Source organism: Chaetura pelagica, unplaced genomic scaffold, assembly GCF_000747805.2.
Source record: "Chaetura pelagica isolate M959 unplaced genomic scaffold, ChaPel_1.0 scaffold1598, whole genome shotgun sequence".
NCBI lineage: Eukaryota > Metazoa > Chordata > Aves > Apodiformes > Apodidae > Chaetura > Chaetura pelagica.
Genome location: NW_009954269.1, coordinates 77,102 through 97,360, shown reverse-complemented (window position 1 = coordinate 97,360; position 20,259 = coordinate 77,102). Strand labels below are relative to the sequence as shown.

At 49.5% G+C, this 20,259-nt stretch overlaps 1 protein-coding gene across 1 annotated transcript in view; it reads left to right on the top strand.

The window, feature by feature from the left end:
• Nucleotides 1-6,818: 6,818 nt before the first annotated feature.
• POGZ (pogo transposable element with ZNF domain) overlaps nucleotides 6,819-20,259 on the top strand; it is a 17,080-nt gene continuing 3,639 nt past the window's right edge. Inside the window, exons 1-13 of the mRNA XM_010003794.1 lie at nucleotides 6,819-6,942; nucleotides 11,731-11,906; nucleotides 12,549-12,657; nucleotides 13,578-13,871; nucleotides 14,631-14,837; nucleotides 15,112-15,221; nucleotides 15,627-15,961; nucleotides 16,624-16,778; nucleotides 17,297-17,397; nucleotides 18,081-18,227; nucleotides 18,858-18,992; nucleotides 19,402-19,571; nucleotides 20,101-20,241. Coding sequence (XP_010002096.1) covers nucleotides 6,819-6,942; nucleotides 11,731-11,906; nucleotides 12,549-12,657; nucleotides 13,578-13,871; nucleotides 14,631-14,837; nucleotides 15,112-15,221; nucleotides 15,627-15,961; nucleotides 16,624-16,778; nucleotides 17,297-17,397; nucleotides 18,081-18,227; nucleotides 18,858-18,992; nucleotides 19,402-19,571; nucleotides 20,101-20,241 — 2,204 coding nt within the window. The remainder of the gene's footprint in view (nucleotides 6,943-11,730; nucleotides 11,907-12,548; nucleotides 12,658-13,577; nucleotides 13,872-14,630; nucleotides 14,838-15,111; nucleotides 15,222-15,626; nucleotides 15,962-16,623; nucleotides 16,779-17,296; nucleotides 17,398-18,080; nucleotides 18,228-18,857; nucleotides 18,993-19,401; nucleotides 19,572-20,100; nucleotides 20,242-20,259) is intronic.

Sequence of the window (20,259 nt, the reverse complement as noted above, 5' to 3'; positions counted from 1 at the left end):
CGCCCCCTCCCGCTGCCGGGGGCTTCATCGCTTGGGTGTGAAGGGGGAATTGTTGTTCCTGCTCTCCCCTCTCTCCATCCTCACCCCCCAACCCCCCCGGGCCCTGACACTGCCCGGACACCTCGGACCTGCTGCCCTTGGCCCGGGATCTCCCCCCCGTGAAGCCCAGATGTGCCCCCCGGGCTGTCCCGGGTCAGGAATTCAGCTGAGCAGGTTGTTCTGGAGAAGGACTCTGCACAGGATGATGCCTCCTGGCTGGTTCCTCTGGTTACAGATACTAACAATTAGGTGTTTGTCAGCCTGGCCCTGGCTGGGCTCCTGTTCCCAGTGCCCAGGGAGCTCTGGGGCATCCCCACTTCTCCTTCCCCACGAAGCGTGTGGAGATGGAGGGGAGGCTCAAATCCTGCTGCCCAGCACCTGTGCAGGAAACACGGGACGCACAGCAACACACACAGCTTTATTTTTATTAGCTTGGCAGCAGTTGCAGCTGTCACCAAGGCACGCCAAGCCGGGCAGGAGCGTGATTGGGAGTGGGGGTAGAGGATGGGGGGGGTGTGTCTGTTGCTTCTTCTAGGAAATACTTTGCAAGGAGGTATGAATTGGGCATCTTCCCTGCTCTGGTTCTCCACCTGTACTGTCACATAGCTTCAGGTTGCTGCAGTTGTTCGTTTTTATCCTTGAACGTCAGGCCAGGCTCACTGCCTGCACGTCTGGTTCTCAGCCCTGCAGTTACTGGGGTGTGTAGGGGCTGCCACCCAGAGAGCCTGCCCTCCCGTGCTGCTTTCAGCTCTTGTGTGTGTGTGGGGTCTTGCAGTTGGTCTTGTGGATATAAATGGTTACCTTGTTTGTGTGAGGGTCCCTGCAGCTGCTTAGACACTGCCAGAGCTCCAGCTGTCCTCAGGCCAGCAGACCTGCATCCACGTTGACACGGGTGGTGTTTCCTGCTGTCTCCAGCTACAGCCCCACTTGGGCCTCTCAGAGCTTCCAGGTAGCTCCACGCTCACAAAATGTGCCCAGAATGTTAAGCTTGTCTGGAGAATCAGAAACAGTTTGTTTTCATCACTCTGCAGCTCAAACTTTAAGGTAGATAACCATCATTATAATTGAATATGTAATAATACATTTTAATTAGGAGGCACCACGCACTTCAAAGCCTCTAATAAAACATGCAGGCTTTTAAACAACAGTGTGATAGGAAATGAAATATGCCTTTTGAAATAATTTCAGTGCCCAGCAAAGTCAAGTCAACCACATCAGTCAACAGAGAGTAAATTTCCCTTGGCCTGAAGGATGGAGCTGCTGAGCTCTGGCACTCAGCTCATGCAGTGCCTCTCACCTCCCCCTTCCTTTGGAGCTGCTGCTCCTGGTGAGCAGCCCTGAGAACATCACCCAGTGGGTGTTTCCATCACCTGGATTGTATCTGTTTTAGGTTGTGCCAGTGAGTTGTCAGACACCACTGAAGAGCTTTTTCTTCAGGGCAGGGATGGCAGCATCTTGATAGTGGAAACCTCTGTAGTGGGATTCACCTGCATTTAGTGTGACCTCATCAGGTTTCTGGGTGCTTAAAAAAGTTGAGGTATGTTCTTGCTGTTAAGTGCACGTTATGGGAAGTACATGAGAAAATGGGCAGCAGGACAGTGATTCTGTGGAGGCTGCATGTTCACCTGGGGAAGGTGTGATGGAGAGAAGAAGTGGCCGTTCAGAAGGAGAACTGGGACAAGAGAAGTTGATTTGAGCACTAATTTCTGTCCTGTTGAGTCACCTCCTCAAGCTTATCCGTAGGTCTCTGAAGACAGACCCTCAATCTTGTGTTCTGGACTTTCTTTCCTGGGCTGACATAGTTGGCAGCACTCACAGTTACATCGACAGAGGCCAGTCCAGGCTGGCAAAAAACTGACAGACCTTGGGCAAGAGCAGGGAAGAGGGATGATACACATGGTGCTAGAGATGAGTTGGGCTGTACTGGGCAGGACTGACCTCTGCCTCCCCTCAGGGGCTGGAGCAGCCCAGGTCCCTGGTTCCAGGGAGCTGGAGGGATGCAGGTTGCCCAGGGGGTGTTCCCTCATTCCCCACAAGCCTGGTCACCATCCCACAGTGTCTTCTCTCCAGGAGCTGGTGCAGACATTCCCTGTGGATGTGCTGCAGGGACTGACTCTGCTCTGGGGCTGTGGTGCCCTGTCCCAGGCTGCTGCTGGGACAGATGATCATGTGAATTTTGTGTGCTCACCCTTGGGTTGGTTCTCCCTGCATATTCACTTGGCTTTTTATATGGCACATTCACATGGGGATGTGTGTTCTCTTCTGGAAACGGGAATTGAGCTTTCCATGAGGGTTCATGAAGGTCTGGTGATATCCCTCAAGATGATGGGGTCAGTTATTTAAGAAGACTGAACATGCTGCACGTTTTATGATGGTCAGAGTGTAAAAATGTTTGTGCCTGGAGTTCACTTCTACCCAGGGAATGGCAGTTCAAGGAGGAGTGGGGGTTCCTGGGTCTTTCTCTGCTCTCTCAAAGCTTCCTGCCTTTGGTCTGCATGAGGGTGATGAATTCTTCCATGTTTTTCCATCAGTCAAGTTTGTGGCTGTAATTGTACCTCTGTGGGTGACGCTGTTGGAGGGAGGACACAGTGAAATCCCAGGTAACTGTCCCTCTGGGATGGTTATTCCTACCCCTCCTCTTTGTTCTTTAAACAAAATTCACCTTTTTGCTTTACCAAGTCACCTGTGTCATGGAATACATCTTTATTTCTGACCTGCCAGTGTGCCCTCAAGACTGATTATGTTGCAGATGATTTCACCCAGTAGGCAGAAATTGGGCCACCAGCAGTGCCCTGGCAAGTACTGATTTATTTATACTTTTTTTTAAATTAAAAGCCTTAGAGTGAAGCTTATATAGCAAGAGTGATGTATCCCATCATGTGGGTTTTGAAGAACGTTGAACAAGTAATTAATTTGAAGCCCTTATCCAGAAGCCTGTGCATATATGGCCTATGGATGTTGCTTTGTGTCCAGTGAGATGGAGCTGGAAATCCATCACCACCCCTCTGGAGGTGCCTTCAGGGGGACAGAGCCTGGTGCTCCAGGTAGCACTGGGGACCACAGCCTCTCCTCCTGCTTCACTCAGTGGGGGAAAGCACAGAGTTCAAGCTCACACTGAGGTGACCAGCCCTTTGTTTGCCACCTCACTTGGGTGGGGAACTGGCAAAAGTGCTTGTGGATCGAGATGGTTTAGAAGGTGGAAGGTGCCAGTGACCATGTAAACCAGAGCACGATGGTTTGTGCTTCCCCTCTGCTCAGTCATTTCTCCCAAGGTAATAGGAGCTGGGTCCTGTATCTTCCTGACTCTGGGGAAGTGATTCCTGGGTAAATAATCACAATTGCATCTTGAATTGCAAATTTCAAGGGAGGTTTTTAGGGTTTTTTTGCAGCAGGGTGTAGGAGACAAGGGTTTCTCCTTGTCTGCTGGCAGGGTGATCTGCTTGCTTGTGTGCAAATAAAACATCTTCAGTGCTGGATTTCCCCTGGTGGGAGTGATGATGGTGATCAGAGGGTGCACTTGGGTGGCAGAGGGGAAGAGCTCTTGGTTTTTCCCCCCGTGTGGCACAAGGAGTAGAACCACCTCAGCTGAAGGGTCTGTGTCTGTGCCCGGTTATCTGTGCGAGGCTGATCCCTACTGGCTCTTCCCCTGAAGGTTTTCTCCCATTTTCCAACTAAGGGGAGAGAAAATACCTTTCAGTCTGAAAGGCTTTATTTCTTCACTGTGTCTAGAACACTTTGTAATTATTTTTTTTTGTCTATTTTTTTTTTGGCATCCAGATTTTCATGCAAGCATCTGCCATCTCCGTGCTGAAAAGCGAAACGTAGAGTATTTATCATTGGGATTAATCATTTGATTGAGCAAAGGCTTCTTACATACAGAAATATTCAAGATCAAAGCTTTGAAAAACAAAGCTGTTACATTATAGAAGAAAGGAGACATTTTCTTAGTTCAGTTGAGATGGAGAGATGAAATGCTCTGCATAACGTGAGGTGGTGTCATAGAAGCTTGTAGCTGCCGTCTCTTCAGCATTTTGTCTTCGCATCTTCCGAGTAATTGTGAGCTGTTGAATAATATATTTTTTACAACATGTGCAGAGCCTCCCCCTGTGGTCCCAGCCCTCCTGGGCAGGTGTTTATGTGCTTTAATGAGGAGAGCAGGTTATTTGTCCTGCCTCAGCAGCCTGCCCATCGCTGTGGTGTCCGGGCTCAGCCCCGGCCCCTGGGCAGGACACGAATCCTCCACGATTCCCATCCTGGCATCACCAGGAGCAGCTTTGTCCTGGCAGATCCACAGAGGGGTTTATTTTCTAGATGTTTCTGTGAAGGATGAATATTGAAAACTAGACAGATGTAGTTATTGATCTGTTTCAGTGCTTATCTGCTCCAGATCTGCTGTACATCCCCCAAGAAATTTTGCTTGGGTTTGCCAAGACCTTGTAATTAAAGAAAAGTTCATGTTAACAGGCAGAGAAAATAATATTGAGGGCTCTTTGATTCTTGCTTTCCCCTGCTGAGCAGATCCCCTGCATAAACATGTACTTCAGGGCTTCATTTACTGCAGTCTGTCGTCTTACCATTTGTCATTCAGGAGTTATTTTTGTTGGCTTTTTTGTTTGTTTGTTTGTTTTTCTTTCTCTTGGTTGTTTTAACCAGAAGGAAGTTTGAGTTTGTGCTGAGTGATGTGAGCAAGGGCTGGGCATCTCCAGCTGTGTTTCTGACGAAGCCACTGGCTGCCAGGAGCATCTTTGGCAAGTCACTTTCACTGAGCACAGTTTCCCACCTTTGAGATAAGGTTAATAACATTTTTTACACACTGCAGGGTTTGTGTAAATGAGGAAGGTGGTGACACCTCTGAAGTGTGCAGGTAGTGGGTGCTGTGGGGAGGGGGAGCTTTGTCATGCTTGATGTGATACACTTGGTTAATTGTATCTTAGGATTATTACAATACTCTGGGTTTTTTTTTTAATAGATATACTAATGTAATTTTGCCAAGAGACTTGATGGGTTTTTTATCAGCTGGCTATTTTTTTTCTCATGGGTTGCAAAATATTTTCCTAATCAGACTAGGTTTAGGCATATGTTTTTGTGAAAAGTTCAATGGACACATCAAACCACTGCTGCTTTGTGCAGTGTTTATGGGCAGGAATGTGGATGTGCTAAGCTGGGGCAGTGAGGTTTGTGTCCTCGCTTTATTGGGAGTGTTTTGTGCAGCAGGATGAAGAGGTACCTGTAACAGGAGCATTTAACTGCTTCCTTTAGCAAAGGCCTCAGTGTCAAGGCTGAAGTACACTTGGTGTGGAGTAGTGCAAAAATACCTGGTAGTACGTGTTTGTTAATAAATTACATCTTGCTGGAGAAAAATGGGGCTTCAGATGTCCCCTGCAAGGCACTTAATCCCCTTTGCCTCCCTTCCTGTAGGTATAGATGTAAAAAAATATGGTAATTATACACACACACCTCCTTTCACAGGCCTGTCCGTTTCAGGGTCATCCAGAACTGGAGATTCCAGGAGTTCCCTGGGCAGCCTGTTTCCAGCTGGCAGTGGGTGTGAATAGGTGTAAAGCAGTTTAGGGACAAGTGCCACTGCCCAGTGTCCCCAGGTGTGCAGGAGGAGTTGCTGGGGGTGCTCTGCAGGGTGACACCAGTGACTTCAATCTGTTACCAAGGTGGATGTTGAGGAGGTGGGGAACAAAAGATCTGCTGCCCAACATGAGCGGTGCTACGGGCATCCTTCATGTTCTTAAAAGCACTTTTCCTGTGCTTCAAAAGCATAACTGGGAAGTGAGAATTACATGTCTTAGTATAACTGAGCATCAAGCTGAGTACTGGGAAAACACCAACACGTGCTGACAGCATCACAGTGCAAGGCTGTGAGTCCTTTTGAGACAAAACAACACAGAAGAGGCAGAGTCTGAGGGCAGCCCCAGTCTGAGCAGCCTCTCTGGGAAATCCCAGCCTTCAGTTGAGTTACCAGCTGGGGTTTATCGCAGGTTCCGTGTTTGTTTGGCCAGAATTGTGGCTGCGTTGGGATGAGAAGGTAGATGTGGTGTCATGATACAAGATTTATGATCTAATTGCTCTGTGGTTACTTAATCCAGCTTATATTTTAAAGCTGTGTCTCTCCCAGCTTCTCAGCAGTGAGCTAATACATGTTGCACTCTGTTTAAGCCTTCTGGTCAGCACTGTTTTCTGTGGCTATTGAAAACACAGATTGTCTGCGCAAGTTGGATTAGTTTCTTGCCTGTCCCCTATTATAAACTGTTTGTGTTGGCCAGTTTGTCTCAGAACATTTCTCATCAGATTTTTATGGCTGTCAAATGGTAGTGGAGATGACAAAATGCAATCATAGCAGCCTCTCTTGCCACCACAATGTGATCAAGAGGAGAAAAATCCCTCCTAGGGGTCTGGGTTCCTGTTCACTTACAGCACAGAACTGCCTGCTCTGCCAGCCTGGCTGGGGGGAGAGGGGAAAAAGTTGCTTCTTTTTTTATTATAACCCAGGTGGGAAATCAGGAAATGCAGTTTTTGTGGTGTCTTATTTCCTACAATAATACTGATTTCCTTTACAAATGCAATTAATCTTCTAGGGTGAGTTTTATTGGGTAAAGACTCCTAAAAGTGTGATGAAGGAGAATTCTGCATAAGCACTGTTTTGCTTTGGAATACTGGGAAATAAGTGATGTTCCTATTTCCTAATTAATTAGAATTTTTATGACAGTGATTGACTTTCCCTGCCTCCAGTTTCCCAATGAAGGTTTCTCCTCTTTTTGCTTTGCAGGATGGCGGACACAGACCTGTTCATGGAATGTGAGGAGGAGGAGCTGGAGCCATGGCAGAAGATCAGTGATGTGATTGAAGATTCTGTTGTTGAGGATTATAATTCGGTTGATAAGACTGCCACTGGTAATTGACTGCTTTAGTCCAGAACTGTTCCTGTTGTTGATGATGAGGTTCAGAGGGAAGCAGCAGGGACTGGTGATATCCTGCCCAGCCAGGATCTTATTTGGTAGCTGAAAAACCTGTTGGTGAGGAATACAACAGATTTTGGTTCTTCTAGTTGTGGACAGAGCTTTTGAGTGCTGAGCAGAGCTGACACAGTGGTGCTTCTGCACAGGCCTGTGGATAAGTAGTTTGAGGTAGAAAACAGCTTTTTTTCTCTGTGCAGGAGAAGAGAGATTTTTTTGCACATGTTGGAAAGGGCGAGAAGGAAACTTGGGCTGAGTTGGTGTGTCCTACAGCCAGAGTTGTCATTTCCTAAAAGTAGGGAGTTGATCATTTACATAGAAGGTGATGCTTTTGTGTATCAGCAACTCAGTGGTGAGTGTCTGGCTCTTACAGGTTTGAAATGAGTGAGGAAGTCAAGTACTTGACTGCTGAATGGTATTTCTTGTGACTGAAGTAGTCAAACTAGTGAGATTAAAACTAGTTTATTATGACTCCTTTAACCAGTGATTTGATGCAATCTGTTTCAGTTTGGTTTGTCTGTTTTCTGTAAATGGAAAGATCCATGACTTGAGTGTTCATAGTTTCCATCTAATGTGCAGGTCAGAGGATGTTGTTATCCACTAGTTGTCTCAAATTACGAGAAATTTAGACTCAGAAGCAGCAATAATTGGTGGGTGGGAGAATTTCTGCTTTTCAGGTGCTGGGGATGAATTCAGTTTGCAATGGAACCCTGATTTCTGGTGGTGCCAACACAGTGTGTTGGACCATTTCACAATTTGGGAGTAAATGAAGTAGGACTATGATAAGAAAGCCCTTTATTAACTGTCCCTTTGGTTCTTGTCAAACATTTTGGTGCATGGGAAGAAGAATTCTTGCCCAGCTCTGCGTGTGGGTGGGGGAGGCTGCTGCTCAGCCACTTCAGTTACTTTGTCTTGGTCAAGATCAAGCAAAGGACCAGCCTGATGTCTGGGATGGGGGAGGGTCTCTGCCCTGTCATAGCCAGGGATAACTGAGGAGGGGGCTCCATGTCCCTGGCTGCTGTTCCTGAGCTCTGGTCCCAGAGCTGCTCGGGGCAACCGCTGCTCTTGGCTCCTTGGCAGCAGCTGCTCTGCACATCCCAGGGCTCCCGCAGGGTGTTTGGGGGGGTGTCCAGCACTGGGGGCTTTGGGAGCCTGGTTGGGGCTGGGGGTGAGTCCAGGGTGGCTGGCTCTGCTCAGGGAAGGGTGTAGTGGTGCTGCTGCTCCCTCCTGCTTCCCTGGCCTCCCTGCCCACCACAAGACTGAGGAGGAGCTTCCTTGGAGAGTTCTATTTAGAGATGTCCAGGTAGGAGGGTGTGTGGAGGGACAAAGTGGTCCAGCCATAATGGGTTGGGATGGACACAAACCTGCCAGTGGTCTGAAGGAAACGGGATTTCTCTCTGGTTGGTGGCTGAGGAAGCTGGATGGGGCTGGGGGCTGTTGTACTGACAACAAAGCTTTACTGAGTGCAGCCACTCGGCGTCCTGCTGTGGGGTCTGCACAGACTGTGCTTGCTGGGTGTTCTGAATACAATGATGCAATTCTGTGATTCAGGAGCAATGCAAATAAAGTTCTCCAGCCTGCAGCATGGCTTTTTCTTTCCTGAGTGTTGTATTCGTTGAGTTGCTCCCAGCTCTTATGACTTGGACTTGCAGGGGAATCCTTCTTGACACGATGCCAGTGAGGATTTCGCGTGGCAAAGTGCCACAGGGACATCTGTCACCTCTTTGGTCCCTGTAGTCTCTGCTGGCCCAGTAACTGAGGGTCACATCCCAGTTTAAGTGGTGATTGTGGAATGCTCATGGAATGAGCTGTGTCTGGAGTCATCCCAGTTCTCAGCAATCTGTTTCTTGTGCTCGTGGCTGTTTTGTGTTTTACATTACAAGCTGGGGCCAGAAAAGACCCATTAAATCCATCCATTCTCCCAGGTTTTGTTGTGGTATTTTTCCTGTAGAATTTCCTTAGGAGAAAGCCTGGAGACCTTTTCTCAAATACCAGCATCCATGTTGGTAAATACTTAACCTTAAAACAAACGTGCTTGGATTCCTCCTGGGGGCAATTGTCCTTGTTCTGCTTCGGATCAACGGAGCAGGAGTGGGAGCTGGGCAGGACAGAAATGAGCCCATGTCCAAAAATCAAGAAACAGGATTTCTAAACTCAAGCTAGAAACATCTTCTAACTTATCTTTTTTCATCTTTCTGCTGGATTCAGATTTTCCCCCACAGATTAGTTTTAAAATGTCTCAGATTTCCTGGGACATCAGAGTTAAAATGAGGGAAAGTTGAACATCTTGAGCGTGGTGCTCGGCTGCAGTTTTTCTTTCCTTAATTTTCTGTGATTGCTTTTGGCTACACCTGCATCCCACTCAGACCAGTTTGTTCTTCTATCACATGTAACTAGGAGGTCCAACATGCACATCTGTCCGTCTCCACAGTGTCCAAAAAAGCCCTGTTGTTGTTGACAAGAAGATGAGGTGGGTGCCAGGCTCCCGACAGCCGGACAGCAGGATGGAGAGCTCCCTCCTCAGTTCAAAGTACAGCCTGCATACCCCAAGAGTCACAGAGTGCTTCTTGTCCTGGAAGTGCAGAAACTATCCAAGAAAATACTGCACTGGAGCAGTAGATGGTTCAGTCAGGGTAGGATGGGAAGTGGGAAAACAGTCCAGTTTAAATAATTTCTGAATCAGGGTGTCAGGACCCTTCTGGTGCTCACTTGCTCTGCACACTCCTCTGTGACTCCTCTCCCTCTTTAGAACGTTTGGGATGACTTTTCTCTCTTGGACTATTTGCCACAAGTTCCATGTTTGTTCCTGGGGCTCAGCTGGCCTGTCCTCACTGTGCTGCTGTGGCAGGAGTTTCTCTCCCTGCATGTCCTGTGTCTCCAGGATGTCCCAGCAGTGCTCGACCTTCCATCCTTCCTGAAGTGGGTTCAGAGACCACAGAAGCCACCTGAAGTTGCTTCTCCTAAGAGTGATGGAAGGCTCCTCAGATACCTACAAGTCTGTCCCAGGCTTCAGCAATCCCTTGTTTCTCAGGGAGTGCTGCTGAGCTGACTCCACTTGATGTCCCTGTCACCTTTTTCTTCCCAAGCTCTGGAATGGGAACCTGTGTCTCCTTCCCAGCAGTTTCCTGCCTGTTGGAGGTGCCTGGAAAAGGGAGGCAAGATGCAGAGTGGGCCAGGCAGCTGAGTGGCTTGGAGCTGAACCTTCTGCTGTAGTCTTCCATCACCCAACTGTTTATAATCTTCATGAAAACATTTGGATCCTTCTCCCTGAGGATTGCCAGCCAGGCAGCATCCAGACTGTCAGTGTAAAGCATCTTCCATTAAAAGAAGCTGTTCTGGCTGTGGGTCAGAATGTTCTGGCATGCAGCAGGTCTTTCCCTGGGTTTGCACAGTTCCAGAGGAAACATTAGCAGTTTGGGTGCAGCAGCCCTTTCCTCTGCCATTAGCAGTGCCAGGAATGTTGGACCACTCTGCAGCCCTGAAGCATCCTGGATGTTGTGTCACTCTCATGTCCTGCTGAGCTGCAGGTCCCTGCTGGGGAGGTTCCCACCTCCCTTTGCTGCTCTGGAAGGCCCTTCCCCTCAGGACACGGGTCACAGTAGCAGTGCAACTGAGGAGCTGGTTTCTTCCTTCTCCGCGTTCCCTGCCTGGTTTAGTTGGTTTCCTGGCCAACATCCATGTGGGACACAAGGTGAGGTGGGTTTCTGTGGGAAAGGCAACGTCAGGTGGGGCATCAGAGCTGGTATGGTTGGAGGAGCCTTGGCCAAGACTTGATCCACAGCCTGGGCTGGAGTGAGTGAGTCTGGGAGCAGGGAATGGTGTCCACCAAAGAGTGACCATATCTGTAAAGTGTTCTGCTGAGCATCATTAGTGTGTGTTGGTAGCAAAGGTTTGTTCTCTCAACCAGGACTTTGGTGGTTATGGACCATTTCGTCCCATCTGTCCCTAGAAGGTGCCTCCACAGCCTCCTCCCTCATCCTTTCTTCTCCTCCCTTTAACTCCTTCCCTGTCTCTCGGGTGCCAGCAAATGTTGGCAGTAGAATGGGAGACTCCTGAGCTTTGTTTTTATGTGACGTGAGCCCTGAGTTGCCAGGAGCAGTTGGGCAATGTTCCTGGGTTTGAATTTCTGCCTTCTGTGCAAATAGTGGGAGTCTGCTCTGCTTGGCAAGTGAGAACTTGTGGAGCTGGGAGCACGTGGGGTAGATGGGATGTTGAGTGAAGGATCCAGGCAACTGCTGGTGAGTGTCTGCTGGGCTGGTGCACACAGGGAGGACCAGAACCTGACTTGATGGGTTTTCCTGGGGGTAGCTGCAGTGTCTCTAAGCAGGAAATCCAGGGAAATCCCTCCAGGTGCCATGGTTGGTGACCCCAGGGTTGGAGCTCCCTGGCAGGCTGGTGAATTTTTACTTAATAGTGAATGAGACTAGGAAAAGTGTTTTCTTAACTGCTGTGGCTGTGTTCAAAGGGCAGGAGGGAGCCAGGAGAATCAGTCACTGAGGCTGCTCAGGGATTTGAACACCTAGTTCCCAGGCAGCTTGGAAAATCATAGTCTAAATATGAATGTTAACACATGGAAGGGCTGAGTGGTTTCACAAGTTTGCTTTTAAAACATACTCTGAAAAAAAAAAGTCCCAAGTTCTGAAGACTTGAATTACCAGCTGAGTGTGTGTGAGAAGCAGCAGCCTGTTCACTGGCAGTTGTGACCTTTGCTGTGTTTACCTTCCAGCTGGCAACCCCCTGGTGCAGCAGAGTGGGCAGCCACTCATCCTCACCCAGAACCCAACCTCAGGGCTGGGCACCATGGTGACCCAGCCCGTGCTACGACCTGTCCAGATCATGCAGAATGCCAACCACGTCACCAGCTCCCCCGTGACCAGCCAGCCCATCTTCATCACCACCCAGGTGAGCCCCCTGCCCACCTGGGAGGCTGAGGCAAAAGATCTGATCCTCTCAGCCATGAAGACTCTTGTTAAGAAATAATCAGATGCCTTTTCCACTTCTTGGTGGGCTTTAGTGGGTGTGATGCTTGAGCTGAAATCAGTTGGGGTTTTTTTTCTCAATGGATGTAGATGTTGAAGTAGCTTTGTTCAGAAACAGCTGGTGCTCCCAGGCGTTCTGCAGTTGAGTCTCACTTGAGGGAATTGGCCACATTCCACACCTCAGCAGGTCCTGTGGAGCCAGCCCAGGGCTGATGGGGCTTCATGGTGACTTCTGCTTCCAGTCCCACCAGTAGGGCCTGAGTCCCTGCTGCCTGTGGGTCTGTCCACTCTGTGGGAATTTGGCCTTGCTGGGTACTTTGGGTTTATTTTCCTGGGAAATATGCAGGTAATTTTTTTGATGCCCACTAGTTTCTTTGGGCATTTCCTGTGGGTCAGTCCTACAAAGTGGGTGTCTGTGTTCACCAGATCCTGCTTTTACAAAAAAAAAACCAAAACAAACACAACAAAAATTAAAACAAACAAAAAACCCACTTGCCTTTGCATGCTGGAGCTTCTTCTGTCCCAGGAGCCTGCTCAGGGTGTTGATGGTGCTGTTTGCCTGCAGGGGTTTCCCGTGAGGAACGTGCGGCCTGTGCAGAACACGATGAACCAAGTTGGGATTGTTCTGAACGTGCAGCAGGGTCAGACAGTCAGACCCATCACCCTCGTCCCAGGTAAGGGCTGAAACAGGCTGCAGCCACTGTCACCTTCCTGTTGGGAGTACCAAAAGGTTAACAAAACCTGTGGATTTGCAGTCTGTGTTTCAGCTGCCTCTCTGGTGGCTCTAAGGTAGGGGATGTTCTGGTTTTGGAGCAGGTGAGATTTGCTGTTTGTGGCTCCAGTTCTGCCAGTTGTTTCACAGCAGAGAGGAGACCCTTTGGTCACTGTCACAGACCCCTCTGCAGAGTAGGGGACTTCAGCTAGAGGGGAGGTCTGCTCATGTTGTCTAGTCTCTTCAGAAAGCCTCCCCAGCTCATTTCATTCCAAGATCCCAGCCCATCACTGCTCCTTGTCCTTCCTTCTGAAGTTTCCCCATGCCATGCTAGTGTTCCCCTGTGCCAGGAAACCCAAACCTCCCCTGTGATGATTTCTGCTTCCTGGTCCTGTCCCACAAGAGACTGAGAGTCCCCAGAGAGACTGAGGACCTGCTGGTCACCAGGATCTGCCTCACAGCAGAGCTGCTGTGCTGGTGATGCCTTTGCTCTCTCTACAACAAACCTTGTGTCACAAACCAGTTTGCAGATGTGGGATCAACCTTGTCCTACCATGAGAAGCCTTCCATGAGCTTCTGTTGGGCTTCGTCACCAGGACCATGAGCTCCATGAAAGTCAGTGGGATTTACGCTCATAAGCTTCTTGGGCCTTTTGGAAAATTCCACCTAAAAATTGTTGCAAACACAGTCCTCGCTCTGCATCTGTGTTCAGTCTTAGTCTGCTTGGGGAGTAAAATCAGGTGCTGAACTTGTAAAACTTCCACTGAGCTGAGCAGGAGTTCGGGGAGCTCGGCAGTGTCAGAAAGGGGGTCACACGTGGGTGCTGCTGGGCAAGGAATGGAGTTTGACCCCTTGGAATTTGATCACCTTGTTCTTTTGCAGCCCCAGGGACCCAGTTTGTGAAGCCAACCGTTGGCGTCCCCCAGGTGTTCTCCCAAGTGGCCCAGGTGAGACCAGGTACCACCATGCCGGTCCGTCCCACCACCAACACTTTCACCACGGTCATTCCGGCCACGCTCACCATCAGGAGCACGGTACCACAGTCCCAAGCACAACAGCAAAGTAAGTCCACTCCCAGCACCTCCACAACTCCTACTGCAACGCAGCCAACACCACTGGGACAGTTAACTGTGCAGCAGCCAGGGCAGTCCAGTCCAGCCACTAACCCCAAATTAGGTAAGACTTGCCATGGAGAAGCGAGGGGACTGGAGTGTGTGACACTGTCTGTGGTTTGATCTCCAAACGTGCTGCAGAAGCTGAGTCAGAACTCCAGGCTTCTATTTCTGCCTCCCTCACTGACTCATGCTTCATCTCTCACTAGTCTGGAAAATGAGGATAATCCTGCTCCATGTCCAGTTTGCTTGGTGAACTGGTTATGTTTTGTTTTGCAGAATGCTCTGAGACCATCAATGAGAAGTCCCCAAAAGTGAAAAAAAAAATATTATGTATTAAACACTTGTATTTTTGGAAGGTGAAGTTAAATAGCTGGTGAACACAAGCAGAAACTGCTGCTTTTTTGATTTTCTCCATGTTGCCTGAATTCATGAGTGAAATGATTACTCAAGAATACTGACAAACAATTCAAAAAGGGGGGGAGGGGGGGGAAATACTTCTTCACACAGCAGGTAGTCAGGCTGTTCTTAGCTTTTGAGGGACCATAATCAGATACAGCTGCATTTAGAAAAGAAATGCAGGTGGTGTGAGCATCAGTGTCCTGTTGAGTTCATCACAGGATGGATGTGAGCTGGAAGGGCAGGGAAATGGACCTTCCCATCTTGCAGCCCTTGTGTTGCTGGACAGGATGGGCATTGATGGCTCAGTTTTCTTGGGTGAAGACCCCAGGTGGGGGGAGCAGCAGACGAGGTGTTCCAGGTGGGGTGGGGTTGGTGCAGGGGGACAGGCCTTGCTGGCTGCTGAGCAGTGTCCCCCTGGCAGTGAGCATCGCCAGCTTTGTGACCGTCAAGAGACCCGGCGTGACGGGCGAGAACAGCAACGAGGTGGCCAAGCTGGTGAACACCCTGAGCACCGTCCCCTCGCTGGGGCAGAGCCCTGGCCCCCTGGTGGTGTCCAACAGCAGCCCTGTCCACGGCTCCCAGAGGTCCAGCGTCTCGGAGTCATCCTCATCCTCTTCCTCCCTGAAAGGTAATGACCTGGGGAGCATCTTCAGCTCCACCGAGTCTGCTGGGAATCCAGAAATGGAGCTTCTGGAGTGAGACTGCACTGACCTGTAACTGCTGAAATACTCGGGCAAAGAGAGAAAGGAAAATCTTTGCTCTCTTGCAAAGAAAGCACCTTCTTAAGGTGTTTGCCCCTTTCAGTCTGGTTAGTAGTTAAAAGTTCAGCTCTGAAGTATTTCAGTCAGCCAGAAGGATTGGCCAGGCTTAGGGCAGTGTCTGACTGGTTTTTCCTGTTGCAGTCAGCTCATCCCCAGTCCCCACCTTTGATCTGCAAGACGGGGGTCGCAAGGTCTGCCCAAGATGTGATGCTCAGTTTCGAGTCACTGAAGCTTTAAGAGGACACATGTGTGTAAGTAACACCCTGAGCTGAGCAGTTAATGGATAATTACTCATGATTGCAAAGAGGAGCTCTCCCTGGAGCAGGGACTTCTGTAAAAGGGAGGAATATGAGTAGGAGAAAGTGAGAGGCAAAGGAGGGGCCCTTGGAAGACTTTCCATGGCATCCCTCACTGCAGGAAGGCAGGACCTCAGTGTTATGTCCTGTTGGTGCCAGGAGATGCATTTATTTTCTAATCTTAGCAGTAAACAGTCAAACAAGGAAACTGAATTTTGACTCTACATTAGTCTTTCCTCAATAGTTTCCTAGAGTTCTTCTGGCTCTTCTTAGTCCTGGTTAGTCTTTGGTTAGTAGTTTATAGTTCTTTCTAGATACAGCTTAATGTGTGGGGTTTTTGGTGGGTTTCTTTCCTTTTAGTACTGCTGCCCTGAAATGGTTGAATTCCTCAAGAAGAGAAAATCTCTAGAGCCTGAACCAAATACTCAATCTGCAAAGCCTCCATCTCCAGAAAAAACTACAGCTGTGGCTTCACCACCCTCCTCTACTCCCATCCCTGCGCTGTCCCCACCTGCTAAAGCTCCAGAGCCAAGTGAAAACGTAGTTGACTCATCCCAAAGTAAGCTCATAATGTTAGTAGATGATTTCTACTATGGCAGAGATGGTGGCAAAGTGAGCCAGCTGCTGAACTTCCCCAAGGTTCCAACCTCCTTCAGGTGTCCACACTGCAGCAAGAGGCTAAAGAACAACATACGGTAAGAGGAGTGGGTCTGCAGGGCCCTCAGTACCTCTGAGCTGCAGCAGCAGCTGGAAGCTCCAGGCTCCCAGGCCCTGCAGCTTCCCTGGGCTGCAGCTCCAGCCCAGAGCTGAAGCACAGAAAGGGCAGGTTTGCCCAGTGCCACTCAGCTCAGCCATAGCAAGAAGAGTAGTCAGGAGATTGCATGGTTAGAGTAACTGCATTTCTGTTCTGCAGCAGAGAGGTCTCCTGTGCTCCTCACTAGTCTTACTAGACAGTAGGAAATAATGCTTCTTGAAGAGCTGCTCATCTTTAGTCAGTGCTTTTTCAGCAGAGGGATAAAATATTGTGAAAATAGTGATTATGGTGAGGCAGCCACTTGGCTGTGGTCAGTGAGGTGCTTGTCATGCTCAGGGGAAGGCCTGGTTGGGGTCAGGATTGCTCGTGAGCAAGTAGTGCAGCCCCTGCTCTGCAAATCCCTTCCCCAAGTCCTTTATAGCTGGGGAGTGGGAGATTGCTGGATTGAGGGAGGCTGTGCTTGCTCCTGGTGGGAAGGGCAAGAAGGAAACATCTTCATGCTGTTTAAAAACACCTTCTGGTGTAGGGTTCATCATGCTGCCAGGGTTACAGGTGCCAAATGTTTGGGTTTCTGGTGACACAGTTTGTCTTCACCTCTGTAAGGTTCATGAATCACATGAAGCACCACGTTGAGCTGGACCAGCAGAACGGGGAGGTGGATGTCCACACCATCTGCCAGCACTGCTACCGACAGTTCTCCACCCCCTTCCAGCTGCAGTGTCACCTGGAGAATGTCCACAGCCCCTACGAGTCTACCAGTGAGTTGACTCTGGTGTTAGGTGTTGAGGTTTAAGAAGGTTTCTGTCCTGTGTTAACTGCAAATCTGTTGGAAGGAGCATCTGTTGAGCTTTTCCCCTGGGTGCAGGTGTTTGTAGCCCAGCAGAAAATCCATTTAAATGACATTTCTGCCAACTTGCTGTCAGGAGAACTTTCCAGATCAAGTCCAATGATAGTGTCATGATAGGATTAAATTCTTAGCAGTGGGATGACATCTGATTTAGTATCTCTTGATGGTTCCTCGTTAGGGCACCTTCCTAATTTTCTACCCACCCTTTTGTCAAGAGTATTTTCCTGCCTTCTTGAAACCCCTCAGACTGTTTTGTTGTCGGCCCAACTCAGGAGCTGCTTTTCCAGGTGGTGGTTTTTGTTTTCATTTTGTGGATTGGTTTTGCTTCAGATTGTTACCAGAGAAACTCACAACTGGTGGTGGATGTTTTATCAGGGATGATGGGGTTCTTGGCCCTCAGGTGCCACCTGCTTTTCCTTTCTCTTGTAGCCAAGTGCAAGATCTGTGAGTGGGCGTTTGAGAGTGAGCCCATGTTCCTGCAGCACATGAAGGACACGCACAAGCCTGGGGAGATGCCCTATGTTTGCCAGGTGGGAGAAGCACTTGAGGGGCTGGATTTCATAAGTGCACACTAGAGAATAAGAGGAACTGCAGCAATTGTCAGCAAAACGTGTAGCTCATGGGAGTGCAAAGGAGCCTTGGGTTCCTCAACTCCATGCATAAGGGTCTTTGGGAATCTGGGTGATCTCCTTGTGGCAGTGGTGGATGTCAGATAGGTTCCTGTGTTCCTTCCCTGTGAATCATAGAATGGTTAAAATTGGAAGGGACCTTAAAGATCATCAGGTTCCAACCTCCCTGCCATGAGCAGGGACACCTCCCACCAGCCCAGGCTGCACTAGCCTTGCCTAGAACACCTCCAGGGATGGAGCAGCCACAGCTTCTCTGGGCAACCTGTTCCAGTGCCTTCCTACCCTCATGGGGAAGAATTTCTTCCAGATGTCCAACCTAAATCTCCCCTCTTTCGGTTTAAAAATATCAGCCCTTGTCCTGTCACTGCCCTCTCTGGTGAAAAGCCCCTTCCCAGCCTTCCTGGAGCCCCTTCAGGCACTGGAAGCTGCTCTAAGGTCTCCCTGGAGCCTTTTCCTGTCCAGGCTGAACACCCCAGCTCTCCCAGAGCTGCTCCAGCCCTGGATCATCTCCGTGGCCCCCTCTGGCCCCTTCCCAGCAGGTTTCCATCCTTCCTGTGCTGATGTTCAGCTGTCCATCCCCCCAGGTCTGCCAGTACCGCTCGTCCCTGTACTCGGAGGTGGACACTCACTTCCGCATGATCCACGAGGACACGCGTCACCTGCTCTGTCCCTACTGCCTCAAGGTCTTCAAGAATGGCAACGCCTTCCAGCAGCACTTCATGAGGCACCAGGTACAGCCTCCGGGCTGGGGGTTCCCTCTCCAGGGGGATGAGCTGAGGTTGCTTGGGATAAAAGCATGAAGAAGCTGTGGCTGGAGGGGGGGCTGGGTGGATGCTCCACTCACCCCGTGGCAAATGGGATTTGCAGGCTGTCATTCCCAGCCTCCTGTAGGGATTGTGTGGAAGGGAAGAGCCTTTTTCCTTTGGGAGCAGTACAGAGTGTTACATAGCAGAAAGAAGCATGTTTGACTGGACTGTGTTTGCTTCATGTGGGGGTTAACCAAGAGTGGGCTCTGTTTTCATCTGGGGTATAACTATCTGCAGGTAATAACTAAGCAAGTCACCCTGGATGCACATGAGCAAATGTAGTGTCTGTAGCTCAGTGTTCTGGTTCCATCCCTGTTGGCTCTGTGGACACCTTGTCTCCTGTGGGGTGGCTGAAGTGTGATTCAGAACACAGAAACACCCCACCTCTCCCCCCAGGGCTTGGTGGGGAGGGGCTTCCAGGTGCTAAAGGAAAATGGGGCTGCTTTGATTTCAAAGAGGGAAAAGGGGTTGTAATTTTTTATTTCTTTAAACAAAACCCACTGCTTCCTTGTGACTTCTCTTTCCTTAAAATGAAATACATTTTGTTTGCTTTAGAAGAAGAGTGTTTATCATTGCAACAAGTGCAGGCTCCAGTTCCTGTTTGCCAAGGACAAAATTGAGCACAAGCTGCAGCACCACAAAACTTTCCGGAAGCCCAAACAATTAGAAGGATTGAAACCTGGAACCAAGGTAAGAAATCCCAGTTAACAGCAGAGCCCTGTCCTCCCAGCCTCTCTGTTGGTGTGTACTCATCAAACTGCTGTCTGCTTCACCGGCACCATTGAAACACACTCCCTGAGCCAGGAAACACTTTGTGCTCTGTCCCTGTCGAGTGTGTTCAGTTAATTAGATGCTTCATAGAAATGGGAGGTGAGAGAAAGGAGGTGAAAGTGGCTTGAACTCTCCTAATGAGGAATCTGGACCCCTCTGTAGTTATTAGGGACAAACAAGCCCTTCTGGGGCTCAGGTCCTGTGTCCTTCAGGCTGCTGCTGCCCTGGGTGGGACGTGTGTATCCCAGGAGCCTCTTTCTTCTCTGCAGAGTCAGGCCAGGTCCCTTCTGCCCGTATGCTCAGGTGTGGGTCTGTCTGTCTCTTGCAGGTTACAATCAGGGCATCCAGAGGACAGCCACGGACAGTGCCCCTCTCCTCCAATGACATGTCCCAGGGCTCTGGACAGGACAACCCCCTGTCATCTGCCACCGACCCCCAGCCCATCTTCCTGTACCCGCCGGTCCAGAGGAGCGTCCAGAAGAGATCGGTCAAGAAAATGTCAGAACCTGCTGCTGAATTTCCCATTTAAACATTTTTAAGGGAAATGTAGTTGTCTTTAGAATACCACGGGGGTGGGTGATGGGAGCCTCAGGACTGGGCAGCTCTGTCTCGCCAGTTGCCACGGCAACTTGATGCCAGGAGAATCCAGCTTCCCACAAACCCAGGATTAAGTTGTGCTGTGGGAGCCCTGAAGGTGAAACTGGAAGAGGGGATTGGCTGGGTGCTTCAGAGGCAGTGGAATTCCATCAGTGACAGGGCTTTCTCCCCATCCTGTGGCTTGCTGCCTTGTCTACAATATGTATTTTTTTTTAAATATGTTAAAAATCCACTCTCCAGGTGTGGTTTGCAGCTCCTGTCTGCAGCCAGGAGAAAATGCTGGGCCTGGCACCAAAGCGCTCTAGAAGTGGGGGTGCAAGATGAGACTAGTTGGACTGGTCAAAATTTACATTACCTTAAATTCTTCTCTGTCCTGGAGGATTGTCATAACTCAAAGCTCCACTAATTCAAGTGTTTCTCTTCTCCTCAGGAGTGTCCTGGGCAGGCAGACATGCCTGGAGTGCAGCTTCGAGATCCCCGACTTCCCCAACCACTTCCCCACCTACGTGCACTGTTCCCTGTGTCGTTACAGCACCTGCTGCTCCAGAGCTTATGCCAACCACATGATCAAGTATGTGTGAGCCCTGGG